This window comes from Centruroides vittatus, unplaced genomic scaffold (genome assembly GCF_030686945.1).
Source record: "Centruroides vittatus isolate TY-2023 unplaced genomic scaffold, ASM3068694v2 scaffold_2520, whole genome shotgun sequence".
Classification (NCBI taxonomy): domain Eukaryota; kingdom Metazoa; phylum Arthropoda; class Arachnida; order Scorpiones; family Buthidae; genus Centruroides; species Centruroides vittatus.
The window spans coordinates 2787403-2812465 of NW_027122689.1; the positions used below are offsets into that span (position 1 = coordinate 2787403).

Below are 25063 nucleotides of genomic sequence, written 5' to 3' on the forward strand. Positions count from 1 at the left end.
CGGGTTTAATAAAAGCGAATATTCCTAGGATCGAACATTCTTCTTACTATCGAAAGACGCGGGTTCGGATCCGACCGAGCCGAAACTTTGTTTTTTTCTTTTTTTATCTAGGTCTCGGCCCGTTTCTGCGTATGGGCATTAAAAGATAATACATTTTTGAGTGTTATTTATGCAAATATCTCGCTAACGAGAGCGAAATTCCTGACTAGAATGTAAAAATGTGGAAAAATTTTTCGTGACAGCAAAAACTAACTGCGGTCCGGAACAATTTCCTTGCGGAAACACTTCGGTATGTTTGGATAGGCATTACCATTGCGACGGAGAATTCCACTGCGAAAATGGGGAGGACGAAATGCATTGTGGTAAGTAACATTCTATTTCTTCTCTGTCTTTTTTTGTGTGTGTCAGAAATCTTAAATTTAGTCAAATTAAAAATTAAAAAGAAACAAAGAGAGAAGGAGAAAGGAGAGAAAAAGAGCGGTTTAATAAATTTTTACTGCCAAAATTTCCAATCTGGATGGTAAAAAATCGATGAATTTAGGCGAAAGGGATATTCTTTGCGATTTAACAAATGTGTCAAAACGATATATCACCGACAAAAATGACAGAATGGTAGCATCCCCAGGTGAAATATCATCTTTATAACGTATCAGCAATGCCAATATAAGGACAGATCATCTATCATCCTGTCGGAAATCTATTCTTTTTTTAACAGAATCATGTTTAATTGCGGGTACGATATAAATCAATCGAGAGCATTCGATGATAAATAAATTATTTTAAAATTAATTTTTTTTCTCTCGTTCTTTTCTTCGCGTGGCACACGCGCCAAAGCCAAGTCAATATTTCGTTCCTACTTAATGTAACTAGCGACATCTCGAGTTCGACCCAGCAACGAAAGTTGCTCGATGTTTTTGTAACGCTTCTCGTTAAAATTCACGTAAAAAATAAACTTATTTCTCAGAAAAAATTAATTTTAGTTCTCTAAATTTATTTCAGATTTTGAAATTCATAAACTGGAATACATTTAGTTCATTATAAACCGATCTTTCGCTTCTGCGTGATTTAAAAATTCATCCTAACGAACGCGAAGAGTTAAAATATTTTAAACGTAATAAAATTTGTTAATTATGCATAAATCGTTGCATATCCTTAATATTATTATCCTGTATTATTTCGGATAATATTACGCCAATTCGACGTCGTAATAACGTACGTCAGTGCGATGTCATTCGTACCGAATGACATCGCACTGACGTAGAGCGTGCACCATTCTGACGAAACAAATGCGTCTTTCGTCGTGTTCGAATTACGGTAGATTTAATCGCGTTTAAATTGCAGCGATTTCGAAATATTGCATTTAAAACGTCCCCACTAGGATTATTTATATCCGAATTATCGTTATGTTTTATCGTATTAAAGCTATTACATTATTCGCTACCGGAAAAAACAACGAAACGAAATAAATCTTAAGGCCAAAAATTAAGTGCAATTACTTCCAATTAATGCTTAATTTTATAATTAACGTTCGTTGTAATTAGTTAAAGCATTTGACGTTACTTATATTACAAACGAATCCCTTCTCCTTTACGTAACCCATTTATAGTCCCGTACAATCGGATCCTCTTTTAAAAATAATTTTACTAAATTTATCGACAAAAATGTTACGTATTTATGCGATTTTTAAACAGTTAATTCGAAAAATATCGAGTTAATAGACACTGGAAACAAACCGAATTTATTGCGTAATAGTGAAGATCAAAACCGAATATATTCTCTCGGAATAACATAGAAAATTATGTATTATTATGTATTAATATCCGTTAAATTACCTGTCAGCGGATAATGTGGAAGTTAGCCGCATTAAAATTAACATTATTAATTGTTTGTCATCGCTCTTCGTTTTGTAACGACTGTAATTAATTACAATTAAGCTTTCAGATTCTTATCGCAGACCGGCACACGATTCTTTATTTTGTAATTACTTGTAAATGTTGAAATTTTTCTCTAATTGTCTATTAATAAAAGTGAGTAATATGTTTACCTCTTCCTTTAAAAATATATATATCTTCTTTTTTCTAATGAATTCCAGACGATATTTATGGAAGTATGTCTTCGTTAATGAAAGGTTTAAGACGTCGACCCATTGACAATTTCCTCTTCTATCCTCATTTTTATAACTGTAGTAAGTAAAAAATTAAATACGTGTTAGAATTTTTTTAAATAAGTTTATATTTATTCTTTAAAATATTTTTTTAAGTATTTAAATATATAATTTTATCATTTATATTATATTTAACAACAAAATTAATTGAATAGAAAAGAGTTTTCTAAAGTAAAATGTTAATAAACCAGCAACGAGTTGCTCGACTTTCTCGGCAACATTTAAAGTTTTGGTGACGCCATCTGTTATCATATTTTATTAGAAAAACTTTATATATATTTTTATATTTTTAACTATTATAAAACGCCAAAAAGCTTAATGCACGAATTTTATAAAAAAATTGTAAATCCTAATAACGAGTAAAACCGTCACGAAGTCCGGGTCTACTGGAGATACACACGACCCCTTTTTTCTTCCCACCCTGTCGACCTTTAACCACCAAAATTTAATAGCGCCAATCCCCCTAATAAACAAATCTTCCCCAATTTTTTTTTTTTTTTTTTTTTTTTTTTTTTTTTTTTTTTTTTTGCATTTCCCGATGTTTCGAGGTGTCCTAAGTCCAAAAATGTAAAAATCTGGAGGGGTAATTTTTTTGCCGGATCGCAATACAGGGAAAGTAAAAATTATTTATTTCTAGAATTTTTTTGGTAGAAAAATTCGTATTCTAGAGAATGTAAGCAAAATGATGGCCGTTTTGAAAACTTCGAATTAAAAATTTCTGTCGCCTCGTTGTATAATAATTCACATAAGCCAAATAAAAATTCTAAGTTTAAAAACAAAAGACTTTCACCCATGAAATGTATATTCTGGAAGAGACTCCAAAACAAAGAAGAAATTATTCTCCTTTCGTGTTCGTCGGCGTGAAATTCTTAAACCACGAAAATTGTTAAACTATAATCTATATAAAATTAACAAACATCTCGCTTCAAATGTTAATCTTAATTAAATGTAAACAAGAACTTTTAATGATGCCCTTAATGCAAATTTAATATTTTAATTAATAAATATATTCTTTCGGATAAGTTAATAAATTTTGTAAAGGAAATTTAATTCTCGGATTTAAACTTTAAAACATTTCTAAACAAAAAAAAAATAATTATTACTTATCATTAAAAACGATTTTGAAAACCAGATTAATAATATTATTTTTCAATTTAAGTTCGTTATCTATGCGACGTAATAACTGTAAAGAAAATATTTATTTATTTAATATTAAATCTATATTAACAGCGGCATTAAGTTATTGTTTACATTTAATTAAGGTATTACTTGTTTTAATTACAATTTTACAATTATAAATATGTAAAATATTGGCTTTTTTTTGCGTGAATCGAACAGAAGAGGAAGAAAAATAAGGAAATGTGTTCGTGTTCAATGTATTGAATGAACAGGAAAATTATAACAAGACGGCATTTAAATTATTTATTGTGACGTCGCCACGATACCGAGCTGCAATTTTTAATCGTATCTTTAATTTATCTAATTTAAAATATATGCTCTCCACCTCAAATTAGTGTCTTGCCCCTGTACGTCATACTTTTTCTTCTATCATCTAGCCTACTTCGACCAATTGACATTACGAAAATCGCATCTCGGATCTGTTTCTGTAGAAATTTTTTTAATAATTGGGCATCAATTTTCAAATTGTCAGTCTTTCCTTAATCTCGAGAATGGAGTTAGATAGACGAAAACCGAGACTACGTACGAACTTCCGTCCTGGACCCGGAAGTCGCGTGATTTTTTGAATTGAAAGATAATTAAAAATTGCAGCCCGGCATTGCGACGACGTAACAATAAATAATTGCTCGTACCTACATATTTCCGTTCAGAATTCAAGCTAATTTTTGCAATTCTTGCGCATTTAATCTTATTCGTGATATTTTTACTCGTGCAAAAAGTAAAGTTTACAGAGTTACAAAAAATTCTCTCATTTTACAATTATCGTCCAAGGGATTTGTTCCTCCTCTTTTCTTATTAGCCTACTTCTTACTCAATTGTTAAGATAAAATATTATTAAAGAAAAAATATATATATATATCTGGTTTATTTGTAAGTGCAGTTCGATTCGACAATGTCGTACACCTTACAAGTGTTAACAACCTTTTAACGGCGATAAACTTCGCAAAGTTAACACATGTTCTTGCTAAAAAAAAAAAAAAAAAAAAAAAAAAAAAAAAAAAAAAAAAAAAATATATATGTTACCAAGAGAAGGAGGAAAAGCACACTGCTATTTATATCTTTCTCCTAGACACGCATCTAACAGAGCCGTAATGTTTATCTCGACGACTTCTAACGGTAATATACAGAAAATTATAGATTTTCTGATGATCATTAAGCAAATCAACGCCCGGTATTCTACTTTTATCTTTAATATTGGTAACAATACGTCATCGAACGAGTTCAAAATTGTTGCGAGTGTTTGTTATTGCCTCGTTACTGGCAACTAAGTCCTTTTTATGTCTCGAAAATGTCGTGCATTTGTACCATTCTCCGTTGTCGACGGTGATACTTTGATGTTTCTTACATTACGCCTCTTTCCGTTTTGCCAAACTTTGCAAAAATGCTCGATATTTTTCCTCCGTTTCTTGGAAACTGTCCTCTATTTTGTAACTGTGGCATATATTTTTAACATCTGTTTTTTCTAATTTCGCTAGCGTACGAGTCTATTAATGTTCCATCGAATAGTGTTTAAATTATAATTATTTTTGACGAGGAAATCACTTTAAACGTTAAAAAATAACAATAATAAAACGTATAACGTGTACTAAATAGCGTTTTTGCTAATATTTCTGGTAATAAAATTATTTAAATCTTATTAAATGACACTTAACGAAATTTAAACGATTTAAATTAAACAGTCGCATTTATTGTTAATTTGCTTATGGGGAATGTCTGCATTTGCGAGCAGAAAAATAAATAAATAAATATTTTTTTCGACATAGTTCTGCACAGATTTTGAATTCGAGCCATTTATCTATTTTATTTTATTTTTTGACGAACAAATTTTAAGCGATTTTAACCTTAAATTGATAAATAAATTGATGATTAAATATTTAAAGTTGTTTTTCAAAATGTAGACTAAATGAGAATTATATTTCTCGAGGTAAAAAGTATCTAGCGAGTTACTTAAATGAATTCTGTATAAATTTAATAAAAAATAAAGGAGAAAATAAGGGTCATTCACCTTTTGTTCCTCTATCTGATTGAAGAGAAGGATGCTTGTTTTGGTTTTCGTCTTTTTATATTTTGTTTAATTGAAATGCTTTATTTCTTCTTTTATTTCATTTGTTTCTTTTTTAGTTAAAGAAAGATGTTTTAATTTCTTAACATCGTTCCGATCTTGTTCCGATAAATTGAAAATGTTATTTTAACCGCGTAAAGAGCATTTTATTTTTACTCTTTTCCGTTCGATATTCTTTACGGATTAGTCGACGAACGGTTTAAAATTTTTATTTTAATACATTAACAATTTACGATTAAGAATTAATATCGATTTTTATATGCAAATACATTATGTAACACGCTTTCATTATTTTTATTACGCAGGTATGGATAACTTGCCGGACGGATGCGGTTGCAGAGCTTTCACTTGGGTGTTTTGCATTAATTTAAATCTGACTCGTGTTCCGGACACAATGAAATCATCGTTGACGAAGCTGTGAGTGTGTATATGCGTACCGTACACTACATACTGGGCGGCTGAAAAAAATCAGTTAACCACTGTAAATATTAAATGTCTGTCTTATTCAAATACTTCATTACGTGCAAATTAAAATGTCCAAATAAATTCGGTCTACGATTAATATAAATTGTAGACCGAAGATCACAAATATATGTGTAAAGTAAATAAAAGACGGTTAACTGACTTTTACGCTCCTTTGTACACGTTCACGCGTACGTCTAGACGAAGAAAACAGAACCAAAAATCACGAATAACGTTTCACGATTTATGCTTTCAGAATTTTGATTAACAACAGCGTAACAATCGTGGAAAGGGGGTCTTTTTCACGTTATCCCGGATTAAAAGTCATGTGAGTAAAATTTTAATTAGTTTTACGTATTGGATTCTTTGATACGCATTCTCTAGAGATAAACGTTTTCGCGCGATCACTAACTTAAAATTACTTTTATTTTGCGCAGTAATTTATAATACTGCTCAACGTAAGATTTGCTTTAATTACTAAAAATCTAACGTCGAATTAAAGATGAGAATTAACGTAGGAATGCGGGAAACAAATTTACCGAAAAGAATCCCGAAATTGCTGGATATTTCTGTTAGACAAATGCCTAACGAAGTGAAATAAGAAAATTCTGGATCCGCAGTAAATTCGTATTGCGAATTTTAATTTCGAATACTTAACAATCGATAGGAAACATTTTTATTGATTCTACTCCCGGGATTCGGGAATCTATTCCGTTAATTCTCTTTTGTTATAACTGATACGTGGCTTCGTGTACAGGATTTTAGCTCTAAATAAACAAAATAAATCTAACTAAACGCTATCGCCATCGTCTACCAATTCGTAAAAAATAAAAATAAGCATTTATAATGCTTAGAATATTAATTCGATTTGATTTTCCAGTCTACATTCAATTCTATAGCCTTTATTAGCTTTTAATTCAAAATTCTTCGTGAAAGTTAAACTCCACGGGGAAAAATTCTATCTATTATTATAAATGGATTTTCATTTATAAATCATTACGTATTAAAATACATATTTAATGTCGGAATCTTTTTACGCGTTTATAGGATTTTGAAACAAATTCTCCAAAGATAAATAATCTATAAAATATTTCCGAATATTTAAAAAGCTTGTTTATACCGAAACTATAAGAACCGAATATCAAATATGCAATAAGAAAATAATGCGGAAAGATTTTATTTTAGTGTAATTCTTACGAACTTCGTAAACAATTACGACGTGCGGACGTTAATTACTTAGTAATTATATTTGTAGATAAATAATTTATTAGTGTAATAATAAGTAACTTACTGTTATTCTCTATAGAGATATTGCAATTTCCTCGTACCAAAAAGTAGTCTGTATCGAAATAATTTATATAGGCTTATATCTATATAAAATTAAGCGAAAGATTGAAAAAAGTAACATTTGAAGAAATAATGCAACTTCAATAAAATAAGACAAAGTTTTCAGAAAAAATGAAAGAAAATTGAAAAAATTAAGCTCGATATCTGTAAAAATTAAGAGAACGTTTTCTTACCTAAGAAAAATATTTTCAGAAATAGTCGCCCGTTTGTCGTAAACGAGGAAAAATTTACATATCGAAAAACATTTCTCACGTTAAATCATATAGAAATCGCACGGCAAACGTTTGAAAAAATTCCTAAACGGTTATTCGAACCATTTACTGCGAATAGACGCAAATTATATGCGCGACGTATCTCACACCTATCTACTAGTCATTCGATATTGGCCGATAGAACAGGTATAATCTCTTTTCTCATAAACATTAGGGTTACTCACCAAAAGGGGTGAATGCTATTACTCGCACCTCACCGAGAGGTAGCAACGTCGATATAATAGTCATTCCGAGTGTTAATGGCGTTATGGCATTTCCTTGTATCAAAAGTGCATCGAAAGTGTCGTCGACGAGACCCGTTTCCAAGCATTATCCGCGATAACACGCGCGTCGTAAAAAGTAATAGCATTACAACCATTTTCGTCGGGGATGGCATTATTTTCCGTGGCAGTACCACCGCGAGTGACTATCTTTAAGAAGGACAAATACAATTGAAATATCTGCCTCCGTAGATCTCCGCTAAATTCTATATAGAACGTGCTTTCTGTTATTAGAATACTACAGCTCCCGTCCAAGCCCAACTAACACCGACGCTCTAATCTTCGGTGTAGAATCGATAATTACTAGCATAAATAAGAAGTTAACGTACGCGACAATATTTGTAAGCATTGTAAAGTACTGTACGTGTATAATGTCTTTAAACAATGGACGATTCGACAATTAAGAGAACCTCGAAACAATTTATAACGTATTTCCACAGTTATGCCGGCTCTCGTAGTTAAAAATCTGTAATACATTACTATAAAATTAATTGCACGGCAGATAATTTGTTTGAAATCAAAGTCGTAGTAAATCCGTTTTAGTTAGCCAGATTTGCACATTTATGAAATGCGTTCGTTAATTTGATCGACAGTAAATCCTTAACTCGAAATTACTAACTTCGATCGACCGAAAGCTTTGCGTTAGTAAAGAAAACTTTTATTATCTGCGATGCAACCTGCCTCCTAATTTTGACATTTGTTCTCTTCGTTTAAAAAGTTTGCGCTATTTCTTAAACTGTTGTTCTTATTTTCTTCGAGCCTTCGCTTAATTAGAGACGGAGACACGGAAATTGTAACACCAGTATAGCAAACGGTATTAACTGTCCGTCGTATTCGATTCTGAATTTAATACGTATACATAAAAATTAAAATTTGTTAACTTTATACGAAGAGAAAGCGGGAATATCGCCCCATTCTAAACGCACACATCGAGTTAAAATAAACTTCCAGGCTTCCCATTTGGTTTGTGCGTGTTAATTTTAATGAAATATTATCCTTTTAATCTTAATTACAATATTTATATACACTTTTTAAAATACGAGTAGCGTCTAATTCCCTATTAAAATTTATTCGGTCAGAATTATAACAGCAATGAATAATTAACGAGAATAATAATTTATTAATATTCACTTTAAAGTTTGCTTTTACAAGCGTATTTGTAAATTATTATTATTGAAATTTTTAACTTTTAATAATTTTCGTTATCATTTTAAAAATTTTACTTTGAAAAATTCTCTGAAGCGGGCGACATTTTATTTATAAGCAAAAATATTTATCTAGAAGATTTATTTTATTTATCTATACCGTATTTGTGACTAGAAAAATTATTTATTTATATAACTGGATATACGGAGAGCCGGTGTAGCGATAAAAATAACACGGTCGGGCCTAATAAAGATACACATTTCATAAATTGAGACAAAAATATACGAAAAAAGCCAAAAACTTTACACCGCATTATATATTTTATGAAAATGTATTCTTATATTACATCTTTACGAATCATTCGAATAATTTATTTTATATTGAAAATTATGCTTTAATGAAAATAAAAATGAAAATCGTCCATTGACGAAAGCGCGATTTTCATTTATTTAATTTTTACAATTAAAAAGGTTTACGACAATCAGATTTCCACCTCCCCATTTAACATATAATCCGGATACACAAAATAAATAAATATATAAGGTGTAAAAAAGCGAGTAAAAAACATTTTTTTTAAAAATCCAGAAACGAGTTGCTTAACTTTCCCGGCACCATCCGTTATCATATTTTATTTTTAAAACTTTTTATATTTTTAATTTTTATAAAATGGCAAAAAGCTTAATTTTGAGAGTAGAGATAGGTTTTGTAAAAAATGAAAAGTGTTCGAAAAGACTAGCGATCGGAATGAGTAAAGAAACTATTTTTTAAATCTCCGAAAGAACTGTTAAAAATACGATTAAAACGCAAAGAATATCTAAAAGTTTCTTTCGCATATACGAAATTTTCACTTAAAATCGAGATAGGGCCAGAATCGGCACTACTTTTGTTTAAAATTTTGAACGGTATTTTATAAAATTAAACTAATTTTAATTATAAATTGACATATTTATATTATTTAATTTAACTAAAAATAATAAATGAGTATTGTTTTCGTACAGACATTTGGAAGGAAATGGTTTACGTTACTTGCACGAAGGAGCCTTTACGGGTTTATTCAATCTTGTATTTTTGTAAGTAAATTAATTTTTAACATTATATAACGATTAAAATCGAGCTAAAATTGTTTAATAGAAAATATTTTTTATCTTTTAGTTATTTCGGAATGAATGAATAAAAAGAAAATTTATATCATTGTAGCTTATTTCCTTAATTTTTTCACTACAATTTAATTTTTACAATTTATAAAATGTTTAACGGCTCCATTACGTTAAACAGATGATTAAAATTGTTCGTATTTTACTTATATGCTTAAACAACTAAAATTAAAAGTGTTTCTACTGTATACTTTTCACTAATTATCGATATATCATCGAAAATGTGGTAAAAAGTGGAATCCCTCTCCGTCTCTTTTTATCAAGTTCGTATAAGAAAGGGAAGTTTCCAAAGTAATTTTTCTAACTTTAAAAATCGATAAGACGTCTACCGAGATCGATTGGAAATTGTTGCGCGTGATAAAACCTAAGCAACGACGCGGAAACAAAAACCATATCTCATAAAGCGAGCGAGTTAATCAATTTTAAAAAGCAACAACTTTTCTACGACGAACAATTTCGAGTAGTCCTATATGACAAATAACTGTCCCGCGAACAAACTCGAAGAGAAGTTACTTCCAAAACCAGCAATTATTTATTGTGACGTCGTCACAAAGTCCGGCTGCAATTTTTAAACGTAATTTTAAAATTTATTTCATTTAAAATATATGCTCTCCACCTCAAATTAGTACCGTACGTCATACTTTTCCTTTAACGGTAGAGTCGCGCCTGTCATCTAAATTTTCGGGAGGAAAATTTGTGAATTAAAATAACGTGACTTCCGATTTGTATCGGAAATTCGTATACAGTTAATCGGGGCCTCCCGCCCCTAAGTTTCCCATATGTGGTCTGGACTTTCGTCTATCTAACTCGAAATTAAGGAAAGACGGACAGACGAACAAACAGAATTTATAGGTCTACAGTTTTTTTTCAAATTGCAGCCGAATGAGAACTATACCCTGCGCTTATCAAAAAAATTCGTATTGTTTAAGATTCGTTATAAAATAAATTTAATACACTGTTAGTTCGATAATGGAATTTTAGAATTAACACAGATAATATTCGTTAAATATTCTGTAATAAACGTTATAGTCTATCTATGGACCATAGTAATATTTTCCTAAGTTACGTGTATTTAATATTTATGGAAAAATTAACTACATTTACAAAATATTTTAATTATAATTACTCCTTTTAGGTGAATTAGTTAATTGTCTAAATACTTCTTGATCGACGAGCTTCTCGAAGTATATTATAAAGTCTCTCCAATTTTTATATTATTTCGACGAGTTTTTCTAAACCAGAAGTATTAATTGAATATAATATGTATTTTAAAATACAATATTAAGCTATCGGTCGTAACGGCAATACTTCCTTTAGAAAGTTGCTAACTTATGACGTTGATAATAACATACTAAGACATTACCTCCTTTCGAAAAATCCGAGGCTAAAGAAAAATAAACAACCTCGAAATAATTCATTTTAAAATACCTGTATATGTAAATCTTCCTCTTGAAAACAGTTCAAATATTAAAATCGTGATGATGATCATCATCGTCATTATTCTAACACATAGGCCTAATATAATATTTGAGTTACGTGTGTGTTGTGCTCGGACATTGTGGATACTCTAATTATTAAAATTTCAATAAAAACGAATTCAAAGTAAATTTTGATCTCTATCGGTTAATGAAAAATAAATACGGGAGCTATACTCTTATACGAAAGTGGCAAACGTAATTTGCACGAAAGATTGTATCGGGCTATCCTGTAATAGGCGACCGGATAGAAATAATGTGTTTTCCAATCTTCTTTCAGTATATCGAAAGGGATGTTTATTGTCACAACGGGTTACCACTTTCAAATTTGAAAATTGAACAACAATCGGCATAAACTACAATGTTTAAAATAGCGAATGACTACCAAATCCTGCAGGTAACGAATGTGAAATGGCCGTTGAATTATTTCTTTGTTGGAAGCTACGAATAGGAACTACATATTGTCAATACAGAATATAATACATCGTGCATATATATATATATATATATACAGTCAAACCTGTTTTTATGCGCTCTTTTTATGTGCGATTTTTATTTGTGCGATTTTTTTAATGCGAATTTTTAATTTGTGCGGTATAGTTGGCGACTAGTCTCGTGCGATTCGTCATGTCTTACGTTGACTTATTATAGCTAAATAAACTTATTATAGCATAAATGCACTTATTATAGTAATATTATTGCATGAATATGCGAAAAATGAAATAATTTACTTTTTAAGTCAACAAAACACCACCTAGACAAAAATATGTAAAACAGACGATAGACCAGACGATGCAGTCAAGTGCTAACATCTGTTGTCAATAAATTCTATTTCGTACGGTTTTGAGTTATTTTCTATGTGAGACTTTTTTTATGCGGTCCCTGTTGACCGCATAAAAAAATTATTTTTTTTATTGTGTTGCGAAAACTATTATTTACAGCCATTCGTGAAGTTTCGTGAGATTTTTTTTAATGCGTTTTTTTTAATGCGGTCCCTATCCCCCGCATAAAAACAGGTTTGACTGTATATAATCCAGCAACGAATTGCTTAACTTTCCCGGCAACATTTCATGATGCCATCTGTTAACATATTTTATTTAAAAACTTTTTATATTTTTGACTATTATAAAATGGCAAAAAATTTAAGTTTGAGGGTAGGAAGAGGTTTTATAAAAAATTGCAAATGCTAACGAGTAAAATCGTCATTAAGTCCGACCCTATTGAAGATACACACGATCTCTTTTATCTCCCCACCCCCTCGACCTTTAACCACCAAAATTTAATAGCATCGATCCCCCTAATACACAAAACCATTTTCAGAAATTTTCCACAAAAAGCACAGGAGTTATTAAGCTTTAAAGAGGATGTCTCACACATTAACATCCATACATACAGGATTTTTTTTTTTTTTTTTTGCATTTCTCGATGTTTCGAGGTGTCGTGGGTCCAAAATTGTGAAAATCTGGGGATGGGATCATTTTTTGACCGATCGTCATACTTTCTCTCTGTTATATATAATAGTCGGGAAAGTGAAAGTAAGTTTTAAGTAAACCGTCTTCAATATTTATTATTCATATATTATTCATTTAATTACCATAATTTATTTTCGATTTCGTTTCTCTTTTTTAATATAATTAACTGATGCGGATTAAAAATGGCTGGAATAATTAAAATAGCCTTTTAATAAAATTCATTATCGTTATTTTATATGTAATATTTTAATATTTTACTTTTTCCAGATTTCTCTCGAGAAATAAAATCGAAAAACTCAACGGAGGAACTTTCAAAGACCTGAAGAAACTAGAATGGCTGTACGAATTTATTTATATTAATATTTATATAATTTTATAATTCGAATTTTAATTTTATTTCCATAATTATAACTTTTTATCGGATCACTGCAATATCTTTTATTAATTTGATTCGAATCGTCATAAATTAATGTCCAAAGTACTATATTCAATTTTTCGAGGCGCGTATTTCCTAACATACAAACGAACTTTTATTTTATTTATTGAAAATCTGAAAAATTAATGTACTGTATTTGATTTTCATTGCGAAGAATATTTTATTTTTCAATATGGAATATGTATTTACTCTTACTTAAATATAATGCTTACTTAAACACAACAAAGAAATGTAATAAAATTAATTAGGCCGAACACAAAATTTTCAGAAATGAGTTAGCAAAATTTTGAAATGTTTACGCATCGTGATGCATCAAATATAAATTAAGATAAATTCAAACTAGATTTATACATTTATTCCATATTCAATACATCATTGTAGAACACATCTGTTTAAACACGCTCGCATTAAGATTTGCGACGTTTAAATATAGTTTTATTTTTTAATTTTCTTTTTAATTCGAAAACTACAAACAGATGGCCGCTTTCCAATAACATGTTTTGATAACACATATTTTAATTTCGGCTCGTCAGCTTTGTCAACTAACACAAATTTCTAATAAGTATGACTGATCTTCTTTTTCACACAAAGGAATACTGCTCTTAGTTAGGTTACTAGTGTTCACAATTCCAAAATTCCAAACAAATATTTCAGAAATAACAATAAAATTGTTTTAAAAACAAATAAACTACAGATATGTCCCTAACAACCAATCTGCCAATTAAAATCGGTTTTTTAATATCTCATTTAAGGTAATTGTTATTTTATAATTTATTTATATTATATGATAAAATAATGTCAGTAAACATTATACGGTGGCGCGTTATAGCTTCGTGGGGCCCAGGCGAATTTGTATTAGGGGGCCCCAGTGTACTTCGCAGTGTTGACTGTTGACTTTAGACATTTTTCCTCCGGGAAATTTTTAGGGGAAATATATATATATATATTTTTTTGTAAGAGATTGGTTTGGAGCCCCGTTTGTGGTGCCCAGCCAATTTCCTTTTTTGCCCATAGGATAACGCACCACTGCCAAAATGCATTATATTATTATTAATAATATGCTGCAAGAACCAGCTTCGCTGGGGTTTTTTTTGTTCGTACATTTATATGTAATATAGTTTTTTTAATATAAAAGACACGCGTTAAAAGACTTCTTTTCCTAGCAGATAAGTCCAGCATTGCTCGGGCAAAAAGTAACGATAGCGAAGATTAAGATTATTACGTTATAGCCAACCTTACCCGTTTTCACAGAATGCAAGAATTAGGTCCCCCTGTTTCCAGAGACTAATTAGAGAATTTTTAGATGGGTCTAAAAATATCTTCGATTTCCTGCAAAAACGCATAAAACCGCATCTGCGCCTGTAAATCTTGTACAGTACGTCGCTTTCTCTTAACACTTTTATTGTTAACACTTCCATTCTTAACACTTACAACCCAAATATCTCTCATCTGTTATCCGCGACTGCGTTCGCGCGGATTTTGCAAGCAAACCCTATTTACATTCAATATTTCAACAACCATAGTAAATTGTTATATAACACCTACCGTTGAGAATGACGAGAATTGCTCAGAATCAAACGAATTGTTTTCAATTTGATTAATTTTCTGAAACGTTTACAATCATTCTATAATCGAACCGACATAAAAGAACAAATTCGAATTTAAAACAGTTCGAACATTTGGTTACAAAATCGAAATATATAAAAATATTTATAACGATGTCTGAAATGTTATCAATTTAATACCCCTAAGTACTCGATGAAGACTAAACGTATTTAAATACGAAAATCGCATCTAAAATAATACGGTAGAAGCCGTTCTTCTGGTTAAGACTTAATTCTCTCCCCCCCGCGTGGGGAATTTCGAAAAATCCCTTCTTAGTGTGCATTTTCTGACGTACCCTAACTGCGTACCAAATTTCACCTCTAGGTTCTGGAACTTTCTAGAAATAACTGGAACATTCTCATTGAAGCGTCATACATTTTTGTAGTCAGCCACTTTCGACCCCCATATCTCCCACACCCTTATAGCTATCGAGACGCAACCACCGTAGTGCACGATGGGAGACTCGGGGCTACTACCACACACAAACACCATTCGTGTGCGATGTGTAGTTTTGGCTGCAGAGTGAGATATAGGCGCGCACACGTCCATTTATATATATATGTTACTGTAGATATAGATATAGATAACGCATTTTGGTATCGTTCTATCGTTAAATATGTTTTAAACATAAATAATAACATATAAGACATTCTATCATAATGTAATGTAATGTACTATACAATAATATTCGTATCTATATATGGCTTATAAAACAGAACCTGTTGTCAGTCCTCTGTACACTTCCAAACCTGAAAAAAATTTTAGGAGCTGCCCTGCGGAAAATATTAATATAAGTAACCAAGACCCGGACACCCCAATCTTCCTCTTGGTAATTCGTGATAAACAACAATGGTACCTCGTAGGCTAAAATAACCAAATTTTGAATAAGGTTTTAATTTTAACATTTGTCCTTATTAATTTTCTCCCGGGCATATCATTTAGGCCCGGGCACACTTTATACTATTATACACAGTATAAAGTGTCTTCCAGTAACCTAATAACAGGTCCTGACATGTTTGATGTTTGTTGTGATTTCATTAATGCATGAATTAATTAAATATTCGTGGACTATTTCACTAATATAACAAGTGTACAGTTATTTATAGATGAATGTCGACCTATGTACTGAAATATGTTTTAAATTAATATTATTTTTTAAAGTAGGTCTACATCTATACCAATTAAATAATTATTTTAATAATTCTCTTATAAATCTTTAATATTTTTAAGGATATTAATAAATAATTCTCAATTCACCTTTTCTAGTTTATAGAAATGACGTAATTTCCATTCTTCGTTTCCTTCGTATATAAAAAAAAGACATTTTGAGTATTTCTAGCTAATCCTTTTTATTCCTTTCTTCTTTAAGTACAACTTTCTATACTTATAGAATTTTAATCAAATCTAATAAGACGAAATATTCAAACGAAAGTCTGAATCGATAATCTGATACAAAATGGCGGATAGTCTTAAACAACAAAATGTAGCAGACGATTAGTTTAATTGTTTGGTTTAGAAAGCGCGCGATTTTTACGTCAGTTTTACATCATCCTTTCGGTTTTAATGACGCAAAATTGGCGTTTTATCTTAATAACGATTTAGAGCAAAATAATTTCTATTATTTCTTTAATCAGTTAATTAAGCATAAAATAATTTTTGAAAATATTTTATATACTATTATTATATGTCGAAATTGATTAATATTAATAAAACTGCCTATCCAAAGACTTTAAATAATATTTATGGTACTTTATATATGCTATATTAAATATCCGCCATCTTTGATTTTTCTTCTTCTGTACAGTAAAACCTGTCCAAGACGGAAATATTCTTTAGAACAAAGCGATTTTCTATATTTAAAAAACAGAAAAAATCCTGTTCAAAACGGAAACCTGCCAAACAGAAAAAAAAAATAATAATATATTGGGCACCTTACCATCCGGTTTGCACAGGTTTTACTGTATTATTACTGTACTTCTTATATACCTTACACCAAATTTCTTATAAACGGGATAAGCTTATAACTTTTAACAACGTTTACGATTGGTTACGAGTCGAATAATTAATCTTTCAATTCTATTTTTGTTAAACTATCAATACATAATACCACAAACACGGCGCCCAATAATCACGTGGCATGCCATACATCCACTCGATACACTATACTACTCAACTTAATGTTAAATTATAATAATTAAATATTATTCGGTTAAATATTTATAATTTATTTCTTTATTCTCATAGATTACTAGATGACAATAAACTAGAAGAATTCGACTTTTCCATACTGGCCGATACTCCTTCTCTTCACTTATTGTAAGTACGAAAAAATGGCACAAGTTGCGTGAAATATAGAGTATTTTTGTTTATAATTCAACATAAGAATCATTTTTAGAGATCTGTCTACAAATTCTCTAACGTTGAAAAAAGTTTATTTTCGAGCTCACCCGTATTTGCGATGGTTGTAAGTACTTAAAAATATATTTTACCCTTTATTATAAAAATAGATTTTGAAACTATTCTGAAGCTTTTCTTATGTAGAAGAAGATTCTAAGAAATTTTACGTAGAAACCATATATAGTACCCTAAAAATGCATGATGAATTGCTTTAAAACTTAATTTTTATTTAAAAAGTTTGATAAATATAATTTATTTTTACTTTATTTTCTGTAGAAGTTTATCGAAAAATCAGATCGAAAAAATAAAAAGAGATCATTTCCAATATCTGGTCACACTTGAGGTGCTGTAAGTCTCGTGAGTTCTGTCATTTATTTTGTCTTTTTTCCTTCATATCAAATAATAATTCTGTATCGATTTTTATTACAAAACAAATATTGTTACGAATAAATACATAAAAATATTTTTTACAAATGACAAAAGGGCAGCATACTTTTAAATTTTTATTCATTCGATTCATTAGTTAAATATATATTAATTTTTTAAAATAGATTATATGTTAAAGCAGTTTTCCATAATCATTGAAAGCGGTTGCTAATTCAAAGACTACATTTAGTTTTTATGAATCAATACATTATTTTTTTAAAACTATTTTTAACAATATTGATTCTTTGTTAGTTAATTTTTGTAATTATCGTAGTTTTTCCTTGTTATCAATAATACTATTTAAACAGTGTTATATTATAATTATTATAATTACGTAAAATTCGAATGTATATTATGTTTTAAATCTACATTATTAAAGTTTTAAATCATATTTTAATTTAAAAGTCACGCCACTTCCCGTCTAGACCGGAAGTTCGTATATAGTTAATCGGGCCTTCTGCACCTACGCTTTCTAAATTTGGTCTTGATTTTTATATATCTAACTGCGTTTTCGAGATTAAGAAAGGCAGATAGCGGGAATTTGTAGGTGTACAATTTTTTCAAATTTTGCAACCAAATCAGTTTTAAAACCACAAAAATAAATTATAACATTCGATAGAATCAATGGTATATTGTAATTAAAAGTTATTCGTTAAGTAATTAATTTTATGCTGTGATTATTACGTAACAATATTTCGATTATAATAAAGCAATGCTACTGTTTCATTATTCATATAATCGTGTAAAAAATATCGTATTAACTAATGGAGACGTTATCGTCATCCTTGTTGCGTAATAATATTGCTGTCTCGGTTACATATAGCCTACATATTAAAACAACGATCGCGGCATTAGTAACAGTTAATTCTATTATGTAACAATAACAATAAAGCCATTATTACGTAATAATGGTAGTGGCATTTTAACTGCGCTCTGCTATTACGTAATACTACACGAATTCACTCTTCTCAGGAACGATTAATATCTGTTTCAGAGAATCTGTCATCTCCAATAAACTTTTGTTTTTGATAATTCAATCCAAGACTTGGGAAATTAAAATGTTCGTCACAGAACTACGCTGTTTCTCTTACTTTCGCATAAAATACTAAATACTGTAATCGAAGATTAAAACAGACAAAAACTTTTAAAATATTTTTAAAAAACAACGATAGAATTATTTCTTTACACTAATGCAAATATAGGAGTTATCCAGAACACAAATTCGTATCGCTGATTGCTTTACCTATCTGAAATGCTTTCGTTTTCATTGCTAATTGGCATATCTACCATGATGTTCATTACTCCTGCTAATTGGTGGCAATATCAAATTCATCATAAAGAGAATATTTCTCGTACCGGGAACTTCATTTTATTACAGAAAATTCACCTTAAAATAATTCGATCGTATGCGGAACCAATCAAAAAACTAAAGTCCACTGTACCTTAATTATCATATAATATCGTTATGTAATACTGTAGTTAATTATGTAAGAATTTTTCAATAATTATTATTACGTAATAATAAAACACATTTTACCATTATGCAACAGCGCAACAAAATCATTTTTTTCGGTATTCAGTTTTAAGATCGTATTTGAAAATTTGATCGTAATTTTATTCGAAGAGCATCAGAAATCATCTTTGTACTTATAGCCGAGGCATCCTTATATTATTTTTAAATTCATATCTCCAGAAAAAATAGATAAAGACATAAAAATGTATACTGGAAATCATATTAAATGTATATTCTACATATAAAGGATGACCCAACTGTTTGTTAGATTCATTTAGCTGTTCCGAACAAATTTAACGGTTCTTACAATTAATCTCGGTTGATTAACTTTTGGGCCACAGTCTATGTGACGATGACATTCGAGGCAGTTTATGACATAAAATGATAAGATTAATTAATTTTTTAAAGTGTTAATAGAATAAAAATTGAAAATGCAAATCTTTTAACAATTATTATTTATTAGTTTTTTGAATAATAATCACATTTGGGATATCGAGAATGGCGCTTTTCGTTTCATGGAGAGATTGGTCGAATTGTAAGTAGGATGTGTAATATATATTTTTAAAATAATACAATTATAATAATAATAGTGACGTAACAATTTCTTAAAGTTTTAAAATTATTCTGCTTTTAGAGATCTTTCTCATAACAGGTTACGATTTCTGAGGCAACACATTTTCGATTCTCTTGTTAATTTAACAAAACTGTAAGTAAAATTTATTACCTTATTTAAGTTATTTTAATATAATATAAATATTTTTAAAATGTAATTTTAGTAATCTCTCCTTTAATCCGTTGACGTCATTACCTTTAACTGTGTTTGCTGGTCTTAAGAATCTCAAATCTCTGTAAGTAGCGACATTTATTACGAGAATTCGAAATAACTAATAATAAGCCATATTTTAAAGATTTTAAGAAAACAACTATTATTAATTCGTATTTTTAAGGCAAAAACAATTATTATTATTATTTTAATACAATTTAACTTTAAATCGTTTAAAATTTCCAAAAATTCTCGTTAATACGATTTGAAAATTCGCTTCTTCTGTTTATTATTGTTATTTGAAGTTTTTCTAATAGAAAAGCTTTAGTTTTCTTGAATTTTTAGTTATTAATTTACGTACGTAAATAAATTTTTCATGTTTAATTTAACTTTTATAGTTTAAAATTGATTTCGCCCCCTTAGAAAATTGTAGTGACGTGTGGCATTTCGGGCGAATTGTGCAAGTGATAGATACAATATTCAAATCAATTAAAGACAAAACTGGATGAGGTATTAATCAAACTTTCATTGGGTAAACAAGTCGTTTCACTTGAAAAAAGATAAACAAGATGAAATTAAGTTGTTTATAAGTTCTCTCAAAGGCACTCGTTTTACTGCAATATCTTCTAATTGTAGAACTACAATAGGAACTCTTGGTCTCTTCGACCTTGTTTATTTCCCTCTCGAGAAATTATCTCCGATAGAAATGGAAGGTGTCTGTTCAAAAGATTAATTCATTTCGGTAAGAACTTGAAAATAATTCGTAAACAGAAGAAAGACGAGAGAACAGATAGAGGAATTATTCAATAATAACCGAACAGAATAAATACGAGACTTAACAGCCAGCCAGAAAGAATGTAATCTGTGTAGTGCACGAAACGTGCTAATTGCATCAGAAACAAGCACATACAGAGTGGCCGTAATTAAGGTTTCCCTATTCGGAGCAATCTGTAGCTGTACACCAGGCCTGGCCAACCCAAATTGTTTCGCGGGCCACTTTGATCACGCGTAACATTACGACGGACCACAATTTAGGCAAAAATGCTTTTAAAAAAGTAAAACAAATACAAAATGAATAAGATTTTATTGTTATACCAAGAGTTCGTACTCGCACTTGCGCATTATAACAATGACACATGCAAATTTTCATTTATTTAATTGTTTTGGTATACGCATAACGGGAAACAAAAGTTTTAATAGATATATAATATCGCTTAGCGGGCCACACAATTTAACGTGACGGGTTGCAGGTTGGCCAGGCCTGCTGTAAACGGTAAGCTTATTGACACTAAATTTTGTATAAAGCCTATGCAAAGGACGCAAAATGTGTATATACACTACAGAGGAAAAGGATTTTGCAAAAAAATTTGATTCAATAAATTCCGCTGGGTGGAGCTTTGGCATATTGTTTATCATAGAAATTTTGCAATTTCACACTTAATTTAAAGGATCGTATTACACGGCACCCGTGACGCATGGTTTTGTTTCACGTAAAGCTCCCCTAGTGTAAGTTTTTGAACCTTTTTTCTTTTTTTTTTTTTTTTTTGCAAAATCTTTTCCGTATCCTTTACCGTACACAAATTTCTTTTATTGGTTACAGCTATTCGCTTGTGCCAACGATAGATCCGACACCTAGCGGTATTAGCGCGAACTACATAATGGCGGCTGCTATAGGTATAAAGTAGTTTGTTAGAATAGAGTGTTCACCCTATCTAATATAGGCCATCGTCAGGTTTAATATTATAAATGTTCCAAAATGGAACGTACCGTTTTCGAATATTTTACATATTTAAAATTAAAAAAAATAATTTAACTTTAAAATAAATTGAAAGAAGTGTGTATATTAAATAAATAAATAAACAAATAAAACATAGGAAACAAAGCTAAGTAGAAAGAAATGATTTCAGGGTTTTTAAATGCCATTCCTTTTTCTATTATATATTTCTACGCTGTTGGACGCGCATTAGCATCCGTAGCATTTAGGCAACAGTTTTTCATTTTACTTTTATAAATTTCCACCTTTTCCATCTCCAACGCAATGGATGGAGAGTGCACCGTTTAACTGACTTTAGCCTCTTCCCATTTTACAATCGCTCCTTCAGTCTGTGCTATAATTGATAATATTGTATTGTGTCGTTTGTCAAAGTTATATCAAATGCTCTTTTTTTTTATAAAAATCGAGAATGATCTATAAAAGAGCACCTAATATCTGTAGCTTGCTACGGAACGATAAAGATAGCGTAAAAAAGGAGGGTAAAGCTGGGGTATAGAAAATTCCATTTGAAAATCAACAGTTAGGAATCGAAAAAGATTATGTGGATGTGACTAGAAGAAACCTGGAGGTACTGTACGACTGCGAGATCATACATACAATTTTGACAAAGGACACAACACTATTAGCAATTATGGCACAGACTGAAGGAGCGATTGTAAAATGGGAAGAGGCTAAAGTCATTTGAACGGTGCACTCTCCATCCATTGCGTTGGAGATGGAAAAGGTGGAAATTTATAAAAGTAAAATGAAAAACCATTGCCTAAATGCTATGGATGCTAATGCGCTTCCAACAGCGTGGAAATATATACAGTGGTGCCTCGTATAACGTAGGCCTCGAATAACGGACGCTGCGAACAACGGACTTTCTGTTTGGCCGCTACGTGACTCGAGCAACGGACTGGCTGCGAACAACGGACTTTCCGGCATAATTGGTGACTGCTCCATGGGGGCTTAATAGCAGTCGCTCTGCGTCTCCGCTAATACGGGAGTGCGCTGCTGTTTGTAGGCATTTAGGAACGACGGTGAAAAAAAGAAAGTTGGCCGCGCTCGCACTATCGATAGTATCGTGATGCGGGGAATCTATAATTCTAAAATATGAGCTTTTAAAGGCAAAAGAAGGGTCTCAATTGTAAAATTTAACCATAAAATGGATTATTCGTTGAAAGAGCATTCAAAATAGCCACGAAAAAAATTAGAATGGCGGCTACCATTCGAAAAAAAATTCATAAAGACACTTACATCACCGCGTGCACTAACTCGCGCTTTCACAATTTCTAAATTTTCATTCATAAAACCACATAATGGACCCGGAAACGAAACTATCTGAGCCATGGAGGACGCCATGTTGCTTTCCACCGTAAACTACTGCTACAAGCGGCCGTTTTTGCCGTTCAACGGTGTGCACTCCCACCGGAATTTAGGAACGCGTTCCGCGGGAATTTTTAAACGGATGTCGCTCGCGCAGAGTTACGCGGAGGAATAAAAGAACACACCCCATGTTCATTTTTTTATGGTCAGTACGGTTATTTTATGCTGCGGAACGAATTAGATGTTTTAACATGTATTATATTTCTATGGGAAAATGCGTTTCGTATAACGGACGTTTCACTCTGGAACGGATTAAGTACGTTATATGAGGCACCACTGTAATAGAAAAAAGAATGGCATTTAAAAACCCTTAAATCATTTCTTTTTACTTAGCTTTGTTTTCTGTTTTATTTGTTTATTTATTTATTTAATATACACACTTCTTTCAATTTATTTTAAAGTTAAATTATTTTTTTGAGTTTTAAATATGTAAAATATTCGAAAACGGTACGTTCCATTTTGGAACATTTATAATATTAAACCTGACGATGGCCTACATTAGATAGGGTGTAAATATTTATATAAAAGAATTTTAAGCTCAGAAAAATTAGCTGTGGTGAAACTGAAGTGAATTGTTTGCTGAGAAAGAGCTGGATAGATGTGAAGTTATCAGTTTTAGTATTTCCTCTCCTTCTTTAAGACATCTTTTTCGATCGGCCACATATTCTAAAATGTCACAAAGTGTAATCATCGTGACTTAAACAACTACGAAATCAACTAGGATTAATGTCGGATACAAATGCGAATAAAACGTTTTGACTACAGAGAGAAAAGTTATTAAAAAGACAACACGCAAGTAACTCTCGTACGTTGTCAAACACGTTATACCCTTTGTGGCAGCCATTTTGGTCGACTCATACGCCACCTATATTTACTGGCACAAGCGAATAGAGTGCTCCGAATAGGAAAAATTTACTTATGCCTACCTGTACTTTCATAATAAAAGTTTAAATTCGATTTTCGCCGAGAGAAAGCGATGCCATCGAATAATTTCGCAGTCCTACACACGCTGAAAGGGCATTTTCTGCATGCCTATCACGAGCTCGGCCAGGTTCCTAATGATATGAAAATAATGAAACACGAACACACAAATCCTTCGTTTGAGAGAGTATCGCGCCAAATCATCTATTAAATTTGAGAATCCGACCTAACTCGTCCCGAGTTATACGAGTTACACGAGCAACAACAGGACGTGGTTCCAATTCACTCCAAATGCGTTACGTAACTGGAGACTAGGCAGCCAGGACGCGAATCCGATTTCCAGAAAATGGATTTAGTTATCCTAACACGCAAAATAAATTGCTTGACAACGAATGGAAAGAAAACGATTAAAATACCATAGATTATGAATTGGTCTACTTTATCATTGGAAAATATTGTGAAAAACTTATCTATTTACAACATTTTTAAGGTAGAAAGCGATCGTGTTGAATTTGTTACGATAAGGAATAAATTATGACTTTTTCCATTAAGACGGGATTTGTTTGAAATGAAGACACGAATTAACCCATCAAACGAAGAATCCGAAAGTGCAAAATAGTCCATAAGAAATTATCATCATTGGAATTATATAAAAACTAAAAATTCCCTAAAATATGGCTGATTATTATGTTTCTTCCGGTGATTTATCAGACTAATTACTTTTCAGTGATTTAAAAGGATTTGGGATTTCGAACATAAACGTTCAACATTTTAAAGATTTGAGCAACTTGGAATTCATGTAAGTGTTTTAGTAATTATTATTAAAGTCGCCCGCTTCCGTGTCAATTAATTATTTATTTTAAAACT

General features: G+C 30.9%; 1 protein-coding gene across 3 annotated transcripts in view; it reads left to right on the forward strand.

Moving 5' to 3' along the window:
• The window catches only part of LOC136987569 (relaxin receptor 2-like), a 41735-nt gene that overhangs the window by 13627 nt on the left and 3045 nt on the right, over positions 1 to 25063 (forward strand). The window contains exons 2-14 of one of the 3 annotated variants that reach the window (XM_067285318.1): positions 243 to 362; positions 2093 to 2185; positions 5711 to 5822; positions 6124 to 6195; positions 9891 to 9962; positions 13261 to 13332; positions 17279 to 17350; positions 17430 to 17498; positions 17708 to 17779; positions 19834 to 19905; positions 20005 to 20076; positions 20147 to 20218; positions 24924 to 24995. In XM_067285318.1, coding sequence (XP_067141419.1) covers positions 243 to 362; positions 2093 to 2185; positions 5711 to 5822; positions 6124 to 6195; positions 9891 to 9962; positions 13261 to 13332; positions 17279 to 17350; positions 17430 to 17498; positions 17708 to 17779; positions 19834 to 19905; positions 20005 to 20076; positions 20147 to 20218; positions 24924 to 24995 — 1042 coding nt within the window. Of the gene's footprint in view, positions 1 to 242; positions 363 to 2092; positions 2186 to 4581; positions 4667 to 4873; positions 4957 to 5710; positions 5823 to 6123; positions 6196 to 9890; positions 9963 to 13260; positions 13333 to 17278; positions 17351 to 17429; positions 17499 to 17707; positions 17780 to 19833; positions 19906 to 20004; positions 20077 to 20146; positions 20219 to 24923; positions 24996 to 25063 lie in introns of those variants that run through there. The other 2 variants (XM_067285319.1, XM_067285320.1) reach the window with 2 other exon arrangements.